The 25,745-nt window shown below is 42.0% G+C and overlaps 1 protein-coding gene across 2 annotated transcripts in view; it reads left to right on the forward strand.

The window, feature by feature from the left end:
* Nucleotides 1-6,884: 6,884 nt before the first annotated feature.
* The window catches only part of ZNF622 (zinc finger protein 622), a 29,777-nt gene continuing 10,916 nt past the window's right edge, over nt 6,885-25,745 (forward strand). Inside the window, exons 1-5 of one of the 2 annotated variants that reach the window (XM_089674830.1) lie at nt 6,885-6,980; nt 12,612-13,252; nt 14,639-14,914; nt 16,058-16,220; nt 24,925-25,040. In XM_089674830.1, coding sequence (XP_089530956.1) covers nt 12,649-13,252; nt 14,639-14,914; nt 16,058-16,220; nt 24,925-25,040 — 1,159 coding nt within the window. In that variant the 5' untranslated portion in view covers nt 6,885-6,980; nt 12,612-12,648. The remainder of the gene's footprint in view (nt 6,981-12,611; nt 13,253-14,638; nt 14,915-16,057; nt 16,221-24,924; nt 25,041-25,745) is intronic. The other variant, XM_089674832.1, reaches the window with a different exon arrangement.

Here is a 25,745-nt window from a genome sequence, read left to right on the forward strand (position 1 = left end):
AGGGCCTCGGAGGTGACATTACCACGTATGGGTGAGCTTCCATTGTCTGCTTAGACCGGAGCAATACCTGTCATAATGATTTTATATGCCTGTTATGCTAGTGTCGGCCCTGACACTGATCTATGTGAGTGGTTTTAATTACGTTTTGCATTTAATAAAGCCTGGACGGTTTTACACTATGTGTATTCCTTTTCTTCTTTCTCCAAGTCCCAATCTGGTTATATGAGGAGCAAGTGCTATTTGAAGGAGTTTCTGAGTATATGAGGAGCCAATTGCTATTTCAAGGATTTCCCATCAGCTGGTGTGTGTTACTGCAGATCGTTGCTCCCAGAGCATAAGCGAGTATAGCTGGTTGATATCTTACCAGCATGGAGCTCTGGTGAGTGAATCCAATTCATTTGGTGGTGGATGTTGCACGTTTTTTTCACATTATATGAGAAGCTAAAAATGTATTGGTTCACGTATTAATTAATTTTTGGACACTTTATTATATATTTTTTGGTACACGGTTTCATATAATGAATAATTTTGTTTTTGGACACTGGTTCATATATATTTTTTTCACTGATCTTTATTGATTTATTTGCTATATTCATTTGTTATATGAATTTTTTCACATTATATTATTGCTTGTGTTTACTCATCTAAATATTATCTAGAGATATATTATTTTTGAAGAGCGCTGCTTTTTCGCGGTTCAGATCGTGGTCGGGTTTCAGCCATCTTTACCTTAGCTATATCTCTAAGCACTGAACACCTTGTACTTTTGGGAACTCCAGGTAGGTTGCAGTTCTGGAATATGACAACAATTGGCTGTTTGCTGCCAGAATCCCTTCTTCTATAAGTTTCCCAATAAAATTTAAAACAAACTTATAGTTGTGGTTCTGTGCTAGTGTTAACTCCTTGAATTCCATGATGTATTCTATAATTCCATAGCAATTACAGGGTCAATGCGTATTTAATCTAGGGCAGCTTTTCTCAACTTTTTCAATACCATGGAACCTATAAAATAACTTTCCAGTTTCAGGGAATCCCTGTTAAAAATTACTATTTGTATAACTCATGATATATTAGTGTCATGATCGGTGGGAAGAATGCTCCTTAGACATGTGGTCACTGGGAAAAATGACCCCCTACAGATAGCTAAAAATACCAATGGTGTCAGTGGGAACTTATCTGAGAGGTTGATATTGCTCATTGCTCAAGGAACCTCTAGCAACCACTGGAGGAACCCTAGGGTTCCATGGAAGCCTGGTTGAGAAACTCTGCTATAGGCGGTAAGGAATAGAGGGACATACCTTATTCCTTGCTTCTGCAGGCTTCCTCCCCACCATGCAACTGCCTCCCCCCCCTGCCCAAAGCAGCTCCTCTTTGCTGATGCTCTGGTTGCAGCCTTTCCAACGTCATTGTCTACGATACGGGACCAGCAGTTGTGCATTGTATATCAGGACATTGAGAGACCTTCCATGGAGAACAGAGGAGTGCACTGGGGAAAAGACAGAATGGTACTATTTTTCAGTGTTTACTGGATATTAGCTTTAAACAAAGCAGCTAAAGCTAAAGTAAAGGCAAAACTTTGTCTTTAGTTTTGGATAGTGGGGAGGGGTTGGAACAATTGCTGGGTTTTTATTGCTGTCTGTGTCCTAATAGGGGCATTCACTCTCTCTATGAGTCCTGATCACCAGTGTCACTGGAAATAAAAGTGAGGGTAGATCCAAAATTTTAGGTTTTCACCAGAGCAGGAATGAAGGGAGCCTGTCTGTACCTGTGACAACTAAGAGGGGATTTCCCTCACATTGGAAAGATACACATCTAAATCATGCTGAGTCTACAAGAAAGGAAGTGCAGGGAATACTTCCTAATGAGACACAGATGGCAAAACAAATTACAGCCTCGTTCACACCATGGTGCAGAGACATCAGTTTTTCTGTGCGCGTTTTGCAAGGGCACAACAAAATCAATTGTTCTCTATGTATCCTATTCACAACGCAACACTGATATTATTTAATAATACAGGATATTATAAAATTATACAGGATTTATACATACAGTTCAATACAAGAGGGTAAGGAGGGCCCTCCTAGCAGCTTACAATCTAATAGGGAGGGGCTGGTGGTACAGGAGGTAGTAACGGGGGGGGGGGGGATGGACTGATGGTAGAAATAGATGATTCGGTTGTTAGCTGAAGGCAAGCTAGGCTTTCCTGAAGAGATAGGTTTTAAGGGATCGCCTAAAAGTGGGCAGAGTAGGTGCTAGTCTGACAGATTTGGCTACAGAGTTCCATAGGATGGGAAGGCTCTGAAGAAGTCCTTGAGACAAGCATTAGAGGAGGAGACAAGGGAGCTAGAGAGCAAAAGGTCTTGGGAGGAGCGGAGAGGGCGGTTTGGGTAATATTTAGAGACAAGATTGGTGATGTAATTTGGGGCAGAGTTGTAAATGGATTTATATGTTATTGTTAATGTTTTGAATTTTATTTGTTGGGCAATGGGAAGCCAGTGGAGAGATTGGCAGAGAGGGATGGCAGACATGGAACGGTTGGTAAAGGGGATGAGTCTGGCAGCAGCATTCATGATACATTGAAGAGAGGATAGCCTGCGATTTGATAGGCCAATGAGTTACAATAGTCAAGATGAGAGATAACAAGGGACCAAATAGATTGCTTAGTGATTTCAATGATTAAAAAGGTGCATATTTTGGAGAAGTTATGGAGTTGAAGTCTACAAGATAAGGACAGTGATTGGATTTGGGGCTGAAAGTCAGGTAAGGGGGCACGGGCTGGTGGGAATATTAAGAGCTCGGTTTTAGAAAGATTGAGTTTGAGGAAGTGGTGTGACATCCATGCTGATATATCATTTAATAAGCTAGCAATGCGAGAGGAGACTGAAGGGGTGAGGTGAGGAGTAGAGAGATAGACTTGTGTGTCATCAGCATAGAGATGGTACTTGAAGCCATAGGAGTTATAAGTGACCAAGGGAGGATGTGTAGATAGAGAAGAGAAGTGGTCCAAGGACAGAACCTTGGGGGACCCCTACAGCAAGAGGAAGTGGAGAGGAGATGACAGAGGTATAGGTAACACTGAAGGAGCGCTGTGGTAGGTAGGAGGAGAACCAGGAGAGTGCAGAGTCTCGGAGGCCAAGAGAGTGGAGTTTTTTGAGGAGGGGATGGTCAACAGTATCAAAAGCCGCAGAGAGGTCGCGTAGTAAGAGTGCAGAGTAGTGGCCATTGGTTTTATCAGTTAGTAAATCATTAGTGAGTTTTAGTAGGGCAGTTTCACTGGAGTGCTGAGAGCAAAAGTCAGACTGTATGGGTCACGAAGGTTGTTGTCAGTGAGGTAGGAGCCCAGATCATTGTAGACTAAGCATTCTAAGAGCTTAGATGTAAATGGAAGCAGGGAGATGGGTCTTAAGTTGTTCAGGTTGGTGGGGTCCAGTGAGGGCTTATTAAGTATGGGAGTGATCTGTGCATGCTTTAGAGGGGAGGAGAAGGTGCCAGTAGAGGGGGAGAGAATGAAGATGTGAGTGACAGAGCAAAGGATAGGAGAAGAGGGTGACCGTAGTAATTGAATGGAAACAGGATTCAGGGAACAAGTGGTAAGATGGCTTCTGAGAAAACTTTAGTGACCTCTTTGGTAGTAGCAAGGTCAAAAGACAAAAGTGTTGAGGGTGGTTTTGTATAGGGTATGCTAAGTGGGATAGATATCTGTACAGTGGAGATGCCCAGACGAATCTTGTTTTTGAAATGATTGGCAATCTCATGAGCAGTGAGTTACTGGGTGGAGGTGGTGATGGAGAAAGTAGAGAGTTAAAAGTAGAGAAGAGACAACAAGGACTGGATGATAAGCTCATAATAAGAGTGACAAAGTAGGCTTGTTTGGAAGCATGGAGGGAGGAATTGTATTTTAAGAAGGCAGATTTATATAGGGTGAATGCTTGCTGGGATTTGGTTTTACACCACAACCGCTCTAGTATCACATGCAGATATTTTTTGCACAGGAATCTGCAATGTGTAATAAACTCATTGAAACATGCATGAAAACTGATGTCTCTGCAAATGAAATCTGCGTGTCAGTTTTTCTGCATGTACAATGTGAACAAAGTCTTAAGCTGTCCATACATGGGTTGAATTCTGAAATAATTTTCTTTCAAAAATCTTTTCTAAGAATTTTCAAATTTTGCACCATTAGCAGGCTACAGCAATGACCGATTTCGAGGGACCATCGAATTTGAGTGATTGGAAATGTTGGAAAGTTTTTGAAAAATCAGAGAATTTCTAATCAATGATGAAAGAATTGTGCAAGACATGTAAATGAAAAAGAAATGAGCAGGAGCTGTGACCTGGAAAGAAAAGAAAATTCTTGACCATGAGGTGAAATTCAAATTCGTTAAGCCCTGGTTCACACCGCTGCAACTTCAGGTGGGACATGCTATTTACAAATCACACCTGAAGTAACATCTAATGTATTTCTATGGCACTGTTTTAACCACTTCCCTTCTGGCCCATGTATGTATACGGCCAGACGGGAGCAGTGCAGGAGCGAGTTGCCATTCATAAATGGCACCCGCATTTGCAGGCTGTGCGTACTCCCTTGGAGTGCACGGCACTGTGATCTGGTGCCCGCTGTGTCTGTGTGAGATCCCAACCATGTGATCACTTATTGGCCAATCAGAGGTCACATGGCACAAGGCTAGTCACAACAACCTTGTACCATGTGACAAGCTGTGACCAATCACAGCTCTCACAGTAATTCTCCATGGCTGCAGGAATGCAGTCAGAGAGAAGGAGAAATGATTGCTTTAAAAAAAAAAAAAATCTTCATCACGCCCACTATGGTGACACTGTACTGCTAAGGTGACAGTATGTTAAAAACAAAATAAATAAATAATCATATACAAAAATAAAATAAAAATGTAAAAATGTTTTTTCAAAATTATACATTTTGGTTATAAACCAATTTGTTTTTACTAAAAAGATAACTGAATACATTTTGGCGAAGGTTTATGAAGAAAGATTATTTATTTGCAAAATTTTATAAGAAAAACACTTTTATTCAAAATTTTTTGACTTTATATAGCAAAAAAAAATAAAAATCCAAGTGGTGAATAAGTATCACCAAAATAATGTTTTATCTGTCTCAAAAAAATGCTAAACAATTCATATGGGTAGAGTGTTGCATGACTGCGCAATTGTCATTCAAAGTGTGATAGTACTGAAAACTGAAAATTGGCCTGGACAGGAAGGGGGTAAAAGTGTTCGGACTTGAAGTGGTTAATCAGTGAGATTTAACTTCAAAAATAGTTCCTGCACTACTTTTCTTCCAGATTTCATTGTGACTTGCATTGGCTTCTGTTAAATGAAGTCGCAAGCCTCAGTGAAATCGGAGGTCCAAATTGCACTGATCTGCAGCTTTGAAATCGCGCTGCTTCAAGTGAAGTAGCGTGATTTCAAAGCTGCATTCAGTGTGACCCACGGCTGAAGTGATTTTTACCCTCCCCTACTCAAGATAAAAAAAAAAATTTAAATTTATTGTTGCTCTTTGGTGGGAGAGCATTAAAGTGGAGTTCCACTCACTCTGTAAAAAATAAAAGTCAGCAGCTACAAAAACTGTAGCTGACTTTTAAAAAACAGCCACTTCCCTGTCCCTCGGCCCCATGGTGTGTCCCCCGCTGCAGCCCATTTCACCGATTGTCCTGTATTCCAGGTGCCGGCATCTTCAGTGTGGGCACCCGGCTGTAACAGCTTGCGGCTTCACAGCCGGGTGCACATTGTGCATGCGTGAGTAGCGCTGCACTTCATGAATGGCCCCGTCGTCTTCTGGGACCTGTCACGTGTCCCACAAGACTACGGGGAGGGAGGGTAGGAGGACAACTTCCACTGCGATCGCCTAGGCGATCGCAGGGGAAGTGGGAGCGAATACCTGTCAATTTCGGGTATCTGCTCCCCAAAGGTGCCAATCCTTAATGAGGAGCGGAGGACCAGTCTTTAAAGCGGAACCTTTTGGAGGAACTCTGCTTTAAACAGTCACTTTTATATGCTGGAGATGACACTGGATGGTTAGGGCTCATGTACACGGGACGTTTGGAAAATACTTCTGAACGATGGAAACTGACTGCTGGAAAACGTAGGTTAAAAAACGGCAGTTTAGCCACGTTTGCATAACGTGTTTATGTGCGTTTGCGTTTAGAAGCATTTTTTAAAGATAACCTCAGGAGACCTTCCAAAATGCCTAGAATGCACTAAAAAACAGAAAAAAAATAACTATTTCCTACATTTTGAGAGAAATAGAGGGAGGAGAAGCAGAGAGAGCAGTATGTGTTGAGATGACCTGTCTTTTCTGGTTGTAGTCACTATGGATCCCATCATGAGCATAATGCGGCACGTTCCACCATTTTTTACTTCACATGAAACCTGGAACTGACAGCGCTGGTGTGCTAGGTCCATTGAATACATGAAAAATGCTTTGCAGGCATTTCTGGTGATGAAAAAAGGCTCTGCACAGCATTTGGATATGGAACAGTTAAAAAACGCTTCTGAATGCAAACGCTTATAAACGCGCTTAGCTGTGTTTACAAGCGTTTGGCATTTGAAACGCTGAGAAAATCTACTCCTGAACGCAAGATTTGTGTGTTAATAAAACACTGTAACCTCAACTGCCTGTACACGACATAGTGTACATGGACACATAGCAAAACATTAAGGAGAGTTCAGGGGCTGCTAAAAAAAAAAAAGCAGAAAAGCTGCTGAACGTCAGCTTATGAGATGCAGTGTACATGAGCCCTTACAATGTACACAGGCTGACTACTAGACTGTACTTATTAAAGCTACCAGCAGATGGCAGGCGGACCTTATACTGATTGTATTTCCCACACCCAAGATGGTCGCCAAAGCTTCATGTTTGCATTGGGCGTGGGCGGGCATAGGAAACGGTTTATGATGTGACCGGAAGAAGGAAGTGACACACGGAAAACGTGACAGTAGTGGCTGTAAGTACGCAGTGTGTGTTGTGGGGATTTTGTAATGATTGAAAGTGGTGGATGGAGCAGAAGTGGACACACTACACTATGTAGATGGGTATACAGAGCACTGAGTGGGGGCTGATAGGGCAGAGCTATGGAAAGCTGTGTGGGGGTGATCTCTTAGTACAGTACATGGCTGACTTCTGTATTAATGGATCCTTCGGTGGTGAAGACAGTACAGGTCCTTGTAAGATACAATGTCAGGGTAATGTCAGAGTGTATTCCCCCCCCCCCCCCCCTGTATACATGTGTCTGGATGATTGCAGTCAGGAATGTGTTCATTCTTCTGATCAGCTCTGTAATACAGCTTCTTCCTGCCCTAGTGAACAGACCACGGGGCTCCATACAGCCAACCTGACACCACCTGTCTTCAGTCTGGGGGCTCAAAGAATCCTCTTTGCCTGAGTGTTGGCACCCCCCCCCCCCCCCAAAAAAAAGCACAGTGTACCATGCTTTATTTACAAATGAACACAGTCATTGATTGGTACCAATCACTAATTGCGTTCATTCAGGAAATTATGGGGTGGGTAAATGTGACATATTTACTAGTGGTGCACAGAAATGAAAATTCTGGTGATGAAAATTAAAAATGCACTTGGCTGAAAACCGAAATGCGCAGGTTTTAAAAATGAATATATATTTTTTTGGAAACAAAATACTTTGATTAAAATAAAAACACCCACAATATATACCCCAATTTTTTTGTAAAATATGACAGAGGATGTTACGGTGAGTAAACAGATACCCAACATGTCACGCTTTAACATTGTGCACGCTCGTGGAATGGCGTGTCACTGCGGTACTTATAAATCTCCATGGGTGATGCTTTAAAAATGTCTACAGGTCAGGAGTGTAAAGTTAAAGGGGGTCTAGTGCGAGAATCATTGCTCTTGCTCTGATGTTCGTGACTATGCCTCAAGTGTGTGGTTTGAACACCATTTACATATGTGGGCATGGCCTACGTATGCGTTCACCACTACGTGCGAGCACGGAGGATGGGGGGGGCACTTAAAAAAGAAAAATGTAATCACTTTTATTCTTATCACAAGTAATGCATGCATCCCTTGTGATAGAAATAACTAGTGACAGGTCCTCTTTATGGAGAGATGTGGGGTCAATAATACCCCACATTTCTCCTCTGCAATGTAAAGCATTAGATAAAAAAAAAAAATGTAAATATGGCCAGAACTGGAAGTGACATCCCTCCGGTCCTCCAAGGGCATAGAGATGAGTGGAGGCCATCTTTCCTTCACTCATCTCTATGCCCAGCACCAGGATCATTCAGTGGTTTCTCAGGTGAGGCTGAGAACTACCGAGCGGTGGGTTGACAGCGGCGAGGTTTTTTCAACACCTGTATCGTTTTTTTTTTTTCATATTGGCTGATGGCAGAAAGGGGTATTTTAGGCCGAAACGTTTCGGCCACCAAAGTTTCGGTGCATCCCTAATATTTACTGGACCCTTCCACCACTTTCCATCCTGAAGGATCGTACTGTGTGCTTGCAGCTGCCGCTAGGAAGAAGAGGGAAGCCAGCAGCATTGCAGGGGTGGGGGTCACACGGGGGGGCCTGGACAGCATGGGAAAATTTATGGTGGGCACTTACTGGAACAGATTCCCTGCAAGGCTCTTTCTGTAGCATCTGAAAGCTAACAGGAGGGAGAGGAGAGAAGAAGCCGGCTTTCAGCTGCCACAAAGAGAACTATACAGGGGATCTGTTCAGTTTAATTGCCACCCCCACCGTGAGAATCACTTTACCTGCCTACATCTGATTCACCCAGCTGCCTGGGCCCTGTACAGGATGGCTGGTGGTACCCCTTTATCCACGGCCCTAACTGAACTCCTCTGGCATTGTGGCACATTAAAGGATCCAAGGTTACATTACAAAGTCTCTGACACCTGTTTCAATAGCTGTTCTGATACGTAACAGATTCAGATGGCAACACTATTACAGCATCAAAATGAAGTATACTTTTATTTTAGTTTTAGATTGTAGAAGGATTTGAACCCGTCAGGTTTTTATTGCTGTCTGTGCCCCAGTTATGGAGATTCACTCTCTCTATTTGTCCTGTTTATCATTATCATTGAAAGTAAAAGAAAATCCCAAATTTTGGGTTGTCCCCAGAAAAGTAATGGAGGGGAAATCTTCCAAAAGGGACACAAGTTCTGGTGACTTGGGAGATTCCAAGGAATTTCCTTAATTTGCAGGGATTATCTCACATCCTGTTTTGGCTGTGGGACCGGAAGTGAAGGGAAATCTCCTCTATTGGATAAAAATGAAAAAAATACACTGCCAGGGGTTATAACCTCCCCTTACTTCAGTCTTTTTCAAACAGGTTGCCTTCAGGTTTCTTCAGGGGTGCCGTGGCAAAATGCTTACAAATTGCCCAAATACTGTATACAAGCCAGCAGGTGGATCAAGTCTGCCTTTTAGTTACACAAAGCCACAGATTTTCATTGTGTACCATTATAACTTTCTAGCTGCCGGCGATATAACCAATGATGTCATCAGTTGATAAGGACATGGGGCATCTACACAGCACCCATGTTTGCCCTTCTCTGTCAGCACTGGGTTCACATTAGCAGAGTGAGGGAGAGAAATTGAGAGAGAAGAGAAACATTGGAATACTAGTCCGTACCGGTGTGCAAAGGTATATTTGCTTTGAAAGAATAAATCACCTCTAACATTGGGTGTCCTATATGTGTGTTTCTAAAACTGGTTTAGTTTTTTAAATTTTGCAATGGATGCCTCAAAATTATGCAAAATTTTGAAGGGTGTCTCAAGACTGCAGAATTTTGAAGGGTGCCTCAAGACTGTGCGGAATCTTGACGGGTGCCTCACGACTGTGCGGAATCTTGACGGGTGCCTCACGACTGTGCGGAATCTTGACGGGTGCCTCACGACTGTGCGGAATCTTGACGGGTGCCTCACGACTGTGCGGAATCTTGACGGGTGCCTCACGACTGTGCGGAATCTTGACGGGTGCCTCACGACTGTGCGGAATCTTGACGGGTGCCTCACGACTGTGCGGAATCTTGACGGGTGCCTCACGACTGTGCGGAATCTTGACGGGTGCCTCACGACTGTGCGGAATCTTGACGGGTGCCTCACGACTGTGCGGAATCTTGACGGGTGCCTCACGACTGTGCGGAATCTTGACGGGTGCCTCACGACTGTGCGGAATCTTGACGGGTGCCTCACGACTGTGCGGAATCTTGACGGGTGCCTCACGACTGTGCGGAATCTTGACGGGTGCCTCACGACTGTGCGGAATCTTGACGGGTGCCTCACGACTGTGCGGAATCTTGATGGGTGCCTTGACTGAAAAAAAGGTTAAGGAACACTGCCTCACTCTATCCAAAATTAATAAAAAAGCGTTGCCTATAGTTCTACTTTAATTACCTTTTAGTTCCTAGATAATTAAACTGTTAGTAAAGTGGAAGTAAATGTAAAATATAAACAACTGCAAACAGGCAGGCATTTAGTTAGAGAAGAGACATGCAATGTGTCTTCTGCAATAAAGTACACCTACCTGCCTCTTCGTAATCCTCTGTGGAATGTAAACTGATCTGGATATGCACAGCCCTGTTTACATTCTCGAACGCTGCCAGTGTGCTGAGATGACTACTTCCGCAGCAGTCAAGGATCGACACCCCAAAAGAAGGAAAAGAAAACGCCAGCAAGGGACCTTGCAGACATCGGACCGATGGAACTAAGGTAAGTATTTGTCTTTAGTTCTGCTTTAACCACTTCCTGTCCGCTCATTGTACATAGATGGCAGAGGGGAAGCAGCGCCGATGCAAGCTAATGTTCCTGTACGTCAGCCACATCGATGGCTTGTGTGCAGCTCACAGAGCACGTGTCCCGGAGCCCTGTAATCGGTGTGTTGCCTGGACACATTACCGCTGTGTTCGGGCGATCACGTAGTCTTTTATCATGTTACTGCGGTGACCAATCACAGCACTCACATAGTAAACACTGGAAACTGAAAATAATGATCTCATCTCTCTGCTCTCAATCAGGCATCTGGGAGGATTCCGACATTTTTGTTGGGATCCCTGCAGAGCCTGGACCAGCTCTGTGATGTTAACTGACAGCAGACTTTATTACACTGTCGGCTGAATCTGGGTCACAGGAGTGAAAAAATAAGCACACTCTTGTGTCCCAGAAGAGAAGTTTGGCCATACTTTTCTTTTAAGTTGGCAGACATAAACAGGCAGAGTGTTTGTCTCCCTACACTCTGCAACATGTTTGACACTGCTACCCCCTGTCCATCTGTCACAGGTTGTTAAAGGATAAGTTCACCTTTTATAAAAAATAAATGCACATTTTTTTGCAGGTAAAAGATAATGTGCATTTACTATTTTTTTTTTGTTTATAGCAGCCTGGAAAGCATTGCAGGACTCCTACAGACTGTCAGTGTAAGTTTTCTGCCCGTATATCGTACTGGCAGGCAGTTATACAGCGGCTACAAGAATCAGTGAACTACTAGAGTGCTCAACAGCACTGTGGTTGTTCAGTGAAAACTGCAAGTCATCAGCCGCAAAGGATGTTGGTACTTGTAGTTGATTCATTCATAGAGGCTCCTTTCAAAAAGTGACAGCTGGTACTTCTCTCACAGGGAGAGGGGGACTCTTAAAAGAAGTGGAACATGTAATATGTTCCCAAAGATGAACTTATCTTCTAAAGATGCATTCTGTTTGTGGAGAGCCACTGTAGACAATGAGAGAGGTGAGTACTTTCTTCTTTCCAGGGAACACCTTTATTTGCACTTAGATGTATACAGATGTAAGGCTAGTACAATATTTCCTGCTTTCTGCTATAAAACATATCTAATAAATCAAATTTCTTCAAAAATTTAGGCCAAAATGTATTCTGCTACATGTCTTTGGTATAAAACTATCCCACTTCTAACACTACGCTTCTGGGGAAATTAGTACAGTTTTTATTGTGATCAAAATACTGATCCATACAGACACTCTACTAGTAATGGCGGTGATGAGCGACTTATAGTGTGACTGTGATAGTGTGGTGGGCAATCTAGCATTCACTGTTACTGGCTGGGAGGGATACTACTTGACGTCGCTAATGAAACTTGTACATTGATTAATGATAATACTGTACTAATGACACTGGTTGCATTACAGGAGTAATCAGGAGGGAAATCAAGGGGTTAACTGTGTGCCTAACAACTGTATGCGAGTGTACGTGTACGGCCTTTACTCTCAGATCTGGCTGGGTCTCTCCTTGCTTTTAGTTCTGAATGGTAACTGATAACAAGGAGAAATTCAGTGTTCACAAACACAGATCTCTGTTCTGTGATTGGCCAGAACAGATCAGCAGGTATACAGACAAAAACATTGGCTGTAACCTGCTGACAAACTTATGCTGTGTCCAATCACAACACAGATCCGCCACGGCCACACACGTCTAAACCAGGAAGTTCACTGCAACATACAGGGAAGTTGCGATGCCTGAGTAAGCCGGCTGCCAGCAGTACATCTACTGTTGGCAGCCGGCAAGTGATTAAAAAGGAGTCAACTTTCTAGTATGAAAACATAGTCTGCAGACATGTAGAAATCGATTGTGTTTGTTTTTTCAGCAGTTCAGAGCCTTCTTGGTGACCAAGTTGTACAAAAATGGCTGCCTACACATGCATCACCTGCCGAGTGGCCTTTGCAGATCCTGATATTCAGAGAGCACATTACAAGACAGATTGGCATAGGTACAATCTGAAGAGGAAAGTGGCTGACATGCCTCCAGTGACAGCAGAGAATTTCCAAGAGCGGGTCCTGGCCCAGAGAGCTGTGGTAGAAGAGAAGAGTAAAGAAACAGCCACCTACTGCACTGTGTGTAGTAAACGATTCTCTACATTCAATGCCTATGAAAACCATCTGAAGTCCAAAAAACACCTAGACTTGGAGAAGAAGACAGCACAGGCAGTCACAAAGAAAGTTGAGATGATGAATGAAAAGAATCTGGAAAAAGGTTTGGAGGCAGAGAATGTAGACAAGGATGCCATGAATGCAGTTATTCAGCAAGCAATCAAATCACAGCCCTCCATGTCTCCAAAAAAGAAAGTCAGCACTGCTCAGTATAGCGACATGGCTTCTGTCTCAGACAAACAAGGACCCCAAGTGAGAACTAGACCTGAAAAGCCACCCAGATTGCAGTGGTATGAACAGCAAGCAAAGAAATTGGCAACTAAAGAAGATGAGAATGATTCTGTGGAAGACGAGGAAGGTAATGCTGAAAACACAGGACATTTTTACAAAATGTTACACCAACAATAAAATCTTGTCTGTACATCAGGACCTTTTGATCACAATTAGTAACTGTAAGGGCCATGTCAGGCTAGCAGTCCGGTCGCTGGTAAGAACTCCAGTGACAGTAAAGCTATACAGGGGTAAACGGGGTAGGAAAATTATTTGTCTACTTTCTTTGCCAACTAAATGAGTAAGGCGTCACTTCCTTGCTGGCAACTTACATGGACACATGGAAGTAGGTGAATCTTTAGCAGTTATGTCACTGGCAATAGCTTAAAATCTACAAAATCGCTAGCTGACCTGACAAATACCAGGTTGATGACCCTCCAATTTTCAATACAAATATCATTATTTGGGTAGCAAGCAGACAAGAATCTCTAATGCTTTTTACACATACCTGTGCTTAATCATACATACAGAATTGCTTGACTGAATTGCTAGTGAGACATGTACCTTACGTCCACTAAGTTTTTCAGTTTAATAAAAGGAAAACAGTGCAGGCATACAAGGAGCATAGACTACTTTTTGAGTAATTCATTTTTTGTCCAGCCATTGTTGTAGTGCACCGGTCCAATGCATCACTATACATAATTTGGTGATCCTGGAACACATTTGCTGGTGCTGCTGGAACACCCTCCTTTCTGCTTTTCGCACGAAAAGCCTGATTTTAAAAAATGCCTGTTCTAATATTTATCACTGCGAACAATGGATTCCAACCTGCCTTGAAAGTGTAAATGTGGTTATAAAAGCATTAAGCAGCAAGAGGAAGTCACAGAGCACAGATTTCAGGAAATTTACTCCTACTGCCCTCCTAACAAATCTGTAAATTGGTGTGTGTGGTTATTTTGGATGGCATTATAGGGAATACACATTAAACCAGACGTGTGCTTTGCAAGAAAACGGGTTCGCCTAATGCACACCTCTGCAGCAGCAGCACATAGTTACTTTTCCTTTTATTAATCTACCGTCTGTTCAGCCATCACCTGTGCAAGCTCTGAGTTTCTGTAGTTGAAGCTTACGGAGTGTTGAGGGCTCCCCACCCCCATGCAACACCGCTTGGTCAATTGCCAAACACCAGTGCTGTTGTATGAGAGGCAAAGTGTTAAGTGACACAAACAGAAGGATATAACCAGATCCTGGCAGCAGAAGAGCAAAGGAAAGGTAACTATATGTTTCTGGGGAGGGGGGCGTTAAAGTGGACATCTTGCATTGCCCTGCATGGGAAAGCACAGGTTTTCTTTAAGTCTTGAGTAGGATTTCTGAATTTAGCACATACCCCATGTTTATAAGATACAGCATGTGTATCTGAACGTTTTATTATGTCGTTTGGAATTTTACTTTTATGCTATCTCTTGTTTTTCAGAATGGGAGGACATGGAATCAGAAAATGATGCAGACAGTGATGAGGATGAGGAGATGGAAGATGAGATGGAAGATGATTTAGCTGTTGAAGGCTGTTCTGCCGCTGTAGCAGATAGCACTTCTCCACCTGGTGCAATCCCTGTCACAGATTGCTTGTTCTGCTCTCATCACTCCCGCTCACTGTTGAAGAATGTTGCCCACATGACCAAAGTCCACAGCTTCTTCATTCCTGACATAGAGTTTCTGCAGGATCTTCAGGGTCTTATCAGCTACTTGGGTCAGTGTTCAAGAAATGATTGAAATTTAACAAAATGAAAGTTCTGAACTGGACCATAGCATACCAAGCTATTATGAGTTGTGTGTGTGTATGTGTATATGTGTGTGTGTGTGTGTGTATATGTGTATATATATATATATATATATATATATATATATATATATATATATATATATATATATATATATATATATAAATTATAGCTAGGGTCACTGCTAGAGCCTATGCAGCAAAAATCTAGCCCAACTTCAGTCCAATAATGTTACTTTTGAACAACACAAGGAAGAATTAGAACTGGTCAGGTTTTTATTGCTGTCTGTGACCCCGCCAGGGAGACTCTCTCACTTCCAGCTGGGTAACAGACAGCAATTAGAAAAACCCAAATTATGGTGATTTTGTAAACAAACTTTTTTTTTAAGTAATAAACAAACAGGTTTATACTTACCTGCTCTGTGCAAAGGAATTGCACAGAATGGCCCCAAACATCTTCTTCTCGGGTGTACCCCAAAGGAAAACCCATCCTATGGGGATCCACCTGTGTGCTCAATTCCGACTCCCACTGTAAACGTCTGTAGACAGACTTTGGGACTCACCCCTGCCCCCTGCTCCTTGTTGCTCGCATTGATTGACAGCAGCGGGAGCCATTGGCTTGCCTCAGCAAGGCCACCGAGACTAGAAAGTGAGGCGAGAGAAGAGCTGCAGATGTGCACAGTGTTGATTGAGGGCTCAAGTAAGTATAAGGTGCGGTGAGGGGGCATGCCTAAACATTTTTTACCTGAATGCAAAGGTTAAAAAAAAAATGTTTAGGCTTTATAACCACTTAACTGTAGGAAAGTATGGAACCTCTTGGTGGACAATCTGTGTCCCTGTTGCAAACATTCTAATAACTTCTTGTGTGGTCCCTGTGAATGGACGCAACAGGAATCTTTCCTTCAAGTAAGCGGCAGTTAAAGCCTGACAGAAGTTCTAATCCTTCTTCCAAGGGTCCAATACTGAAATGAAAAGCTTTAGTTGTAGTTTACATTTAAAACCTGTGTTGATTCCTTGCAAAAGCAAGGTGAGCCATGGGGTCTTTTGGTGCCTAATACTGTATGTTAACCTTTTTCCGTTGTGTTCACTGTGTTGTGTTTCCTGACTTTATAGGTGAGAAGGTGGGAGTTGGGAAGATATGTCTATGGTGTAACGAAAAAGGAAAGTCTTTTTACACCACAGAATCCGTTCAAGCTCACATGGTTGACAAGAGTCACTGCAGGCTCTTCACTGATGGTGATGCTGCCCTGGAGTTTGCAGACTTCTATGACTTTAGGTAAAAATAAATCACAAACTAAGAATTCTTTTTTTATTTCACTGATGCTTCTTATGTTACCTGTTTGTTCTTTTACATTAATCTAAAGGTGTGCTATTTAACAATTTTAGCGGCAGAAGGTTTTACCCCCGTCGTAACCAGGCCATGTTTTGCTTTTCAGCACTGCACTGAAATGAACAATTAACGGATAATTGCACGGTCATACAACGTTGTAACCCAAACAAAATTTCTATCATTTTTTTTCGCACAAATCTTTCTTTTGGGTTTTTAATTTTTATTATGTAAACAAAAAAACCTGAACATTAAAAACAAAAAAGAATACATTTTACTTTCTGATTATAAAACATCCAGGTAAAAAAACTTCCTGGTAAATTTAGGCCACTACATATTTTTGAATAAAAAAAAAAAAAAAAAATCCCAATACGCTTATACTGATTGGTTTGCGTGACAGTTGTAGCATCTACAAACTATGGTATCTATACTGGAATTTTTAGTTATTTTATACTACTAATGGCAGTGATCAGCGACCTATAGTGGGACTGTGATAGTTCTGCTGCCAATCTGACATTAACTGACACTGAGAATTGACAAACTGCTGCTGATATCACTAGTGACACTAATAAAGTGATCAGTGATAATACTATACACTGTCACTTTACTAATGCTGGCTGGGAACGGGTTAACATCTCTGGTAATAAAGGGGCTAAGTTTGTGCCTCACAAATGTTAACTTGCGTAATGTGTGCTGCTTTTTACTAAAAAATATTTTTCTTCACCCTGATTTGTAGGGAAGAAAGAGTGTGTTCCCTCTATACAGAGCGCTGTGTTGATTGTCAGCACAGGGCTCTGGCCTGTGATTGGACACAGTCAATCTGCAGGCCCCAGCCATGAATCATAGGCCCGGACCTGCTGACAAACTCCCTCTGTGTATAATCACAGTGGGAGCTGGCAAGCGGGGGCATGCACCCTGTACCCGGAAGAGGTCAGTGATGTACGGTTACGTCACTGTACGGGCTACCTGTCCCCAGTACATTGTGGGCAGGTGGCACTTAAGTGGAAAATTATTCTACAAATACAGTTTGACTATTTTATCAGAGTTCAGGGGACGTGTGCCCTCTACCCAGAACAGGCCAGCGACATACAGTACATTGCAGGCAGGTGGTTTGCAAGTAGTTAAATAGGTACAAGGGAGTAGTGAGATTTAACACTATGAAAGCTTTTGCTTAAGAACATATGCTGGCCTTTAAGTGTTAGGTTTTCCTGCATGTTGACTGAAAGAAACCTAGCAGATTCCTTCTTCCACACTTAATGCTAGCCCGCTAGGCTATTGTATTCTGACAGCCACTGGCACTGGCTATCAGAGTACTCAAATAGTGGCTACATCTTATTGGCTGCAGCTACTGATTGGCCAAAAATTTTCCAGCAGACTCCCATCAATTTTTTGCCGAACAGAATGGGACTGGCAGGGTCACCCATTGACTGAGTTTAGCTCAGTGTGTGGCCAGCTATATTCTTTGATGTCCATGTTTTCAGCAAAAATTCCTTTAATGCGGACCAAAAGTTAAAAAAGATGCCTGCTACGCAAAGTGGACCTTTCTGTTGCTTTGCAAATCCACCTAAATAGGTTCCTGACACGTTACAATTTACAGCAATACGTTTTCAGACAAACTACCTTTTATCATTAAGGAACAGTCCTTGAACTGCCAACAAGTGACTTTGACTAGGTTGAGATTTTGTCAGCAGTCTGTTGCAGGCAAGAAAAAGCATTTCCTCTGTATTTTTTCTTGTAGTAATTAGATTGCAATATTGTAAATTTGAAGCAAGGAGAGAGGCTGCAGTAGGGAGCTGAGCTGTGTTGAACTGTGTGAACATCACCAAGAACTGCACAGGCAGCAAGATTTTCACAACTGTGTGTTCTGTTAGCTAGCATCTCATTCCCGGAAGTAAATACTGAGCCTGGATAATGCCTGAGCAAAGACGGTCCTGTCCTGATGGAAAAGCAATAAATACTTGCAAGTGTTACATTTACGCATTACTTAGTATATATGTACTTAAACGCTAAGTTCACCGTCCTGAACATGTTTCATGATACATCTGTATTTAGGGTGTAACATGTTCGGCATGCACCCCCTTTCCCCCCGATTCTGTGCAATGCTCTGCAAGCTCCTTAGAAAAAATAAATGTACTTTTTTTTTTTTTTAATCCAAATGAGTTTTATTAGTATTGATATGAGCATAAAGTAACAACATCAATGCTGACAAATACTTGCATCTATGTAGCACATATTTAGTCAAAGGAACAGATAAAAACAGGCCTTCTTCCTTTTGTGTATGCCATATAGTGAACAGAGAAAAAATATATTACAAAATGAATTGAGAGACCTAATCATAGATTGTTTGCAAGAATATGTGCTTGGGGAGGGGGCGGGGCTTAGGTTGTATTAGGAGGGGCTGTGGGGGATGCTGCACAGATGTTTTTTTACCTTTTTGTATAGAATTCATGAAGGTAAAAAACTCTGAGCCTTTAGAACAACTTTAATATGTTTTGCTATATAAACTAAAAAATGCTGAAAATTTTGAAAAAAACCCTGCTACATTTCTTTGATAAAAATATCCCAAATCAGTGTATATTATTTAGTCTGCGTGAACGTTAGAGTCCACAAACTATGGTATATACAGTATATTTGAAAACTGAAAAGGCATGGCATTTTTTTAAGTTGTAAATTTTTTGTCACTTGTTTTGGACAATGAAGACATTAACCGCTTGCCGCCCTGCCACTGTGTATATATGTGTGCAGGGCGGCAATGGAGCGCAAAAGCACGTTTTAAAACGTGCTCCGCGCTCCCGACACATTCGCAGGTAGGGGACGCGCGCGAGTCCGCCGACCCGCGGGTGAGACGATTCGATCCAGGAGGGATCAATCATTAGATTTCAGCGAGTGATTTCTGGCTGAAATCACATGATCGGTCCCTGTCCTATCCTGTCCTGTGTTGACATTTACACAGGGCAGGATATGATGTCATTCTTCTCTGCCTGGACACATTCCATTCCAGACAGAGAAGAAGACATCCAAACAGTGAGTAAAACACTACACACTGACAGAACACTCTAGGTCACATTTAACCCCCTGATCGCCGCCCCAGTTAACCCCTTCACTGCCCTGTCACCAGTGTCACTGATCAGTGAAGCGATTTTTACTGATCACTGTATCAGTGTCACTGGCGACTTCCGATAGAGTTAGAGCCCCTCCCAGATAGCGCCAGATTGCACGCCAGTACACCAGTAATCCCGTTTAACCCCTTGATCGCCCCCCCCCCAGTTAACCCCTTCACTGCCCTGTCACCAGTGTCACTGATCAGTGAACCAATTTTTACTGATCACTGTATCAGTGTCGCTGGCGACTTCCGATAGTGTTAGCGCCCCTCCCAGATAGCGCCAGTTTGCCCGCCAGTACACCAGTAATCCCGTTTAACCCCTTGATCGCCCCCCCAGTTAACCCCTTCACTGCCCTGTCACCAGTGTCACTGATCAGTGAAGCGATTTTTACTGATCACTGTATCAGTGTCGCTGGCGACTTCCGATAGTGTTAGCGCCCCTCCCAGATAGCGCCAGTTTGCCCGCTAGTGCACCAGAAATTCCATTTAACCCCTTGATCGCCCCCCCCGTTAACCCCTTCACTGCCCTGTCACCAGTGTCATTGATTACAGTGAACAGATTTTTACTGATCACTGTATTCGTGTCACTGGTGACTTTCGATAGTGTTAGCGCCCCTCCTAGATGGCGCCAGTTTGCCCGCTAATGCACGGGATTTTTTTTACCAAAAACATGTAGCAGAATACATTTTGGCTTAAATTTATGACTAACTTTGAGTTTACGATATATTTTTTATAGCTGAAAGTAGACAATATTGTTTTTTTTCAAAATTTTCGTGTTTTTTTTTATTATAGCGCAAAAAATAAAAAGCGCACAGGTGATCAAATACCACCAAAAGAAAGCTCTATTTGTGTGAAAAAAAGGACGTAAATTTCGTTTGGGTACAGCATTGCATGACCGCGCAATTATCATTTGAATTAGTGCAGTGCTGTATAGCAAAAAAAGGCATAAATTACAGTATCTATACCATAGTTTGTAGACGCTATAACTTTCACACAAAGCAATCAATATACACTTATTGGGATTTTTTTTACCAAAAACATGTAACAGAATACATTTTGGCTTAAATTTATGACTAACTTTGAGTTTAGGATATATTTTTTATAGCTGAAAGTAGAAAATATTGTTTTTTTTCAAAAGTTTCGTGGTTTTTTTGTTTATAGCGCAAAAAATAAAAAGCGCACAGGTGATAAAATACCACCAAAAGAAAGCTCTATTTGTGTGAAAAAAAGGATGTAAATTTCGTTTGGGTACAGCATTGCATGACCGCGCAATTATCATATGAATTAGTGCAGCGCCAAACAGCAAAAAAAGGCCTGGTCATTAAGGGGGGTAAATCCTCTGGAGCTCAAGTGGTTAAAATATTGTTTTTTTTACATACTGTTACCAGTGCAGTACAGTGTCATCATATGATTGGTGTGGCAGTGATACTGACTGGTGACAGTATGTATAAAAAAAAGGAAAAAATCAATCCCAACAAGGTAGGTCTTTGACCAAAGTATGTAAACGCCCTTGCCCTTAAACACACATTTAGTTTTAGTTCTAGGGCTTTGTAGATATCAATGTGTCCAATATACTGATTCTGCATTTACAGAATATTGGTGTGTAACAAACTGTACATGAAGTTACAAGGTGAAAATGTGCCAACTTCTATGAATAGGTGAACATTAGAGTGGAACTTAGTGTGAGTACTCAAAGAACTGTCTAGGTACACATTATTGATAGACTCTTGATTATATCTGATCCTGGCTGTGCATTGAAAGCTGCTTGTAGGACCATGCAACTCATTAAAAGACAAGCTTACAAAGTGTCATTGTGGTGTTAAGAGATCACAAATGCTTTGCAGATTGCTTATGAGTATTCACTATGCATGCCTGATTTGATTAGATCGGCTGTGCAATAGTGAAACCTGATAACCAGAGTGCCTGGTTACTGATGAGCTGTCAGGAAGCAATTAGCAAGTCTGTTTTTTCACTGGAGACTTGTTTTCTAAATGATGTTGACATTCAGGAAGAACTGTGTTGGTCCCTTATGAACGTTGGTACAGAGTGCAGACTAGATTCTTCACATCTACATGCTTCAAACAGATTAGTTTAGGCAGTGTACACTTGGGCTTCTACTGGTATAACGTGTACAAGAGGCTTTTAGCAAGCATAATACTTTCATGCAGCTTTTAAAGTATCCTTTATTTCTAGTTTGGGGATGTTTTGACATATTATTATTCAGGATTTATATAGCTCCAACAGGTTGTGCAACGCTTTACAATGTGAGGACAGACAGTACAGTTACAATTTAACATAGTAGGAAACAGAGGGCCCTACTCTTTAGAGCTTACTATCTAAAAGGGAGGGTCAATTGATACAAAAGGTAATAACTGTGGGGATGAGCCGATGGAAGAAAAAAAGTACAGATATTATGTGGGGGCAGGAAAGGCTTGTCTGAAGAGATGGGTTTTCACAGATCGTCTAAATGTAGACCGAGTAGGGGACAGTCAGACAGATTGGAGTAGAGAATTCCATAGGATGTGAGAGACTCAGAGGTGTCCTGGAGGTGAGCATGGCAGGAAGTGACAAGGGAACTAGAGAGCAGGAGGTCTTGGGAGGAACAAGGAGAACAATTTGGTTGGTAATTTGAGACTGGGGTAGTGATGTAGATGGGGACAGAGTTGTGGATGCCTTTGTAAGTTGTTAGAAGTTTTAATTGAATTCGTTGGGGGAGCAGAAGCCAGTGGAAGGTTTGGCAGAGAGGAGTAGCAGACGCCGAACGGTTGCTAAGGTGGATAAATCTAGCAGCAGCATTCATCATGGACTAAAATGAGGATTGCCTATGTAAAGATAATCCAATGAGCAGGGAGTTGCAGTAGTCAAGGCGAGAGATGACCAGGGAGTGAATTATGAGCTTTGGTGTATTTTGGAGATGTTCCAGAAGCGGCAAACTGTAACAACCTCGTCTATAGTTTTTGCCTATAGTTATACTTCACTGGGTGTACTGGATGTTGTATTAAAACCCATCTATGGCCTTCACTCTCCCCTTGCTATGCGGGAACCTTTACCTTCTGAACAGTGATTGGATGTGAGGCCAAAAGGATAGATCAGGGTCCAGGGTAACATCTAGCACCTTGGCATGTGGGGATGGATTTATAGTTGTGCCTCCAATCTTGACAGAGTAGTCAGTGGAAGGGGCACGTGTGGGAGGAAATATCATGAGGTCGGTTTTTGGATAGTTTGAGTTTGAGGAAGTGGTGTGGCACCCAGGCTGATCTGTCCATTAGTAGATTAGTGATGCTTGTGGAGACTGATGGAGTGAGCTTAGTGGTAGACCGAGAGATGTGTGTGCGTTCAGAGTAGAAATGGTATTGGTATCAACTGACCCAAGGAGGAGGTATAGATCAGGATTAGAAGAGGTCCAAGAACAGAACCTTAGGGTGCCATGACGTAGAAAGGAAGAGGAGAGGAGGAAGTGGGATTGTAAATGACTCTGAAGGTAGGTGAGAAAGGTAGGACAAGAACCAGTGAAGAGTACAGTCAAGAAGATCAATGGAGTGGAGTTTTTTGAGGAGGAGTGGGTGGTCCACTGTGTCAAAGGCAGCAGATAGGTCCAGGCATGAGTACAGAATAGTGTCTATTGGTTTTAGCTGTGGATAGGGTCCAGGGGCCAAGTGGTTACATAGGCATCAGAAAAAAACTGTAACAACCTCGTCTATAGTTTTTGCCTATAGTTATACTTCACTGGGCATACTGGATGTTGTATTAAACCCCATCTGTGGCCTTCACTCTCCCCTTGCTATGCGGGAACCTTTACCTTCTGTTCCTCTGCACTCTGTCTGTCACAGCTCTGACTCTCTGCTCTGCTTGCCGGCTGCATTTCAGAGCGCCCTGTGTACCAGAGGTACTGACTGCCAACTGTGGATTAGACTTGTGGCAGTGCCGGGAAAGTAATTGAGTAGAAGGGAGCGCAGAGATTTTGTCCACTTTCAGTTCGTTGGGGATCTTTTGTGCCTGTGCCAGCCCTCCTTTGTGCTGAAAAACAGCTGGCTGAAATGGAGATGGCATTCCTTTGGGGGCTTTCTTCTTGACAGAACACAATGTACATGGCCATCTCACCCCCACACTGCAACAAACCGTTTTATCCTTCACAGACTGCCTGCTGTCATACATCCACACTAACATTTTCTTCGCATTTGAGTTCTAAACTGTCTAACCCGAATGTGATTTAAAAAGGGAAGACAAAGAGAACTGCTGAATTCAAGAAAATATATGAAATGCACAACCTGCAAACTCCTTTCCATTAGAATGTGGTATTAAACCCAAAACCAGAAATGTAATATATTGCAGCTTACCAATCATTAGATGTGATGGATGCATTAGTTTTCTTTTTTAGGCTTCTTTCCCTTTGTTTTCACCTGGTGATCTGGCCAGTAACACATCTCCTGTATAAGTGCTCCTACTCTAGATGAGGGAGCACAGCAGACAGCAGCATTGTAAATCTGGAGGGAGGGGAGTGTTAGATGTATTGGCAGATTTGAATACATTAACAAATTGAAGCCAAATTTCAGCTAATACTGTATAAGCAGTTACAGCAACATTGTTTTCCTTTTGGGATAATATCTTACATAAAAACAAATCGTATGCACTCCTGCCAGTGTTCAATGGATGTTTCATCTGTGTAACTGATACATTTGCTGGAGAGCTTGTTATTTTGAAAAACAGACTTGCTGGCCGGATCACCAGATGAAATAGAAGAAATATATTCTAAAAAAGAAAAATAATTCAGCCACCACATCTAAGAAATGGTAAGCTGTGATATGTTTGTTTTGGGGTGTACTACTGCTTTAACTGTCAACCATTATGCTATCTGCATTTAAATACTCCATATACAGTCTTCTCCTCTACATGTTGCCACAACCTCCATATGGCTGCTTAATCCTGGAGCCCCTTCCCAACTTGAGAAAATGGTTTCTGGTGGTAATATTCAGGTATCTTGGGCTTCACATTTAATGAAGAAGCATAGCTGAGACACCTGCCTCTACTTTTTCTAAGTGCTATTTCAAGAACTTGGACTACAGCAAATTTGCTAAAGTTCAGAACTGTACTATATTTTAGGTGTGATATATATTTTTTTTTTTTCACAGAACACTACTTAATCAGTTATATGTCTGAGCATTTTTCTATAAGATTGTTTAGATACATGATGTGAACAGTAAATAATCTTTTTTTTGTCTAAGAATCACTTTTTATAGGGGCTTGTGTAGATCAATTTTACATTCTAGTTTACGGTGATTTCAGCTTATATTAGAGATCAGCTTGAGATGTTTCTGAGTTTACTCAGTTATTTTACAGATACTTCTGACCTGAATCTTGCCTCTTAAAAGGGAATGTGTTATTACAGAGTCAATCACAGTGAGATTCCTGGCTATAGATTAGAGTTCAAATTTGGTCCTTGATATGCAATGAACTTGTTATATTGTCGTTGCCAGTTTTCAGTGAAAATATTCCAATGTGGTAGATTTGCACAGGTTTATAAAGATTTCAGCTAAAACACTCTCTTAACAGGTCCAGCTACCCTGATCAGAAAGAAAAAGATGATGTGGAAATGGATGACAGTGATGTACCCGATGAGAAGAATTTTGAGTATGATGAGGAGACAATGGAGCTGGTACTACCATCAGGTATCACTGGCATAGTCACAGTTTGCTTATCAGTAATTCATTGTTCTTGTTCTAATACAATTGTCTACCAGCAACTGTGCACATCTACATGCTGCATTATATACTCAGCAAATTCATTGTTCCATATGGCAGGTATTTGTGTTTCAAACAATACAGTGTTTCCAGTACTGACCTTGCTCTTTATCAAGGTCTTTGGCTCCAACTGAGTATCAGTGAGCTGGACTTGGTATCCTGGGAACATGTTTCAACTGGCCTAATTGAAAAGCGAATTTTGTTTTGTTGTAAATAATATATAATAGTATTTACAGATGTTTTAGGGGCTTATTCTGTTACAACCATGAAAGATATGACCAGTAATTCTGTTTTAGTGTTAATCATTTTATACATGTTAACATTGCAATTAGAGATGAGCGAATCGAACTTGGCGAAGTGGAATTCGTTTCGAATATTAGGAAAAATTCGATTCGTGCCGAATCCGAAAATTAGCAAACTTCGGATGCACGAATCGAATTTTCCCCGATCGGCCGATTTTCATCTCTTCTACAGCCGGCAAAAAGTGTCCCTGCAGAGAGCTCCGCTATTTCTGACAGTTCTCCGACAGTTCCTTCACATTTACAGCGGTTGAAACATTGTATCTATTTGTTTCCATTTAGGATACAGATGTTTTTATTCGGAAACAAATAGATACAATGTTTCAACCGCTGT

The sequence above is a fragment of the Staurois parvus genome, unplaced genomic scaffold (assembly GCF_062004578.1).
Source record: "Staurois parvus isolate SC_StPar_1 unplaced genomic scaffold, SC_StPar_1.0 ptg000153l, whole genome shotgun sequence".
NCBI lineage: Eukaryota > Metazoa > Chordata > Amphibia > Anura > Ranidae > Staurois > Staurois parvus.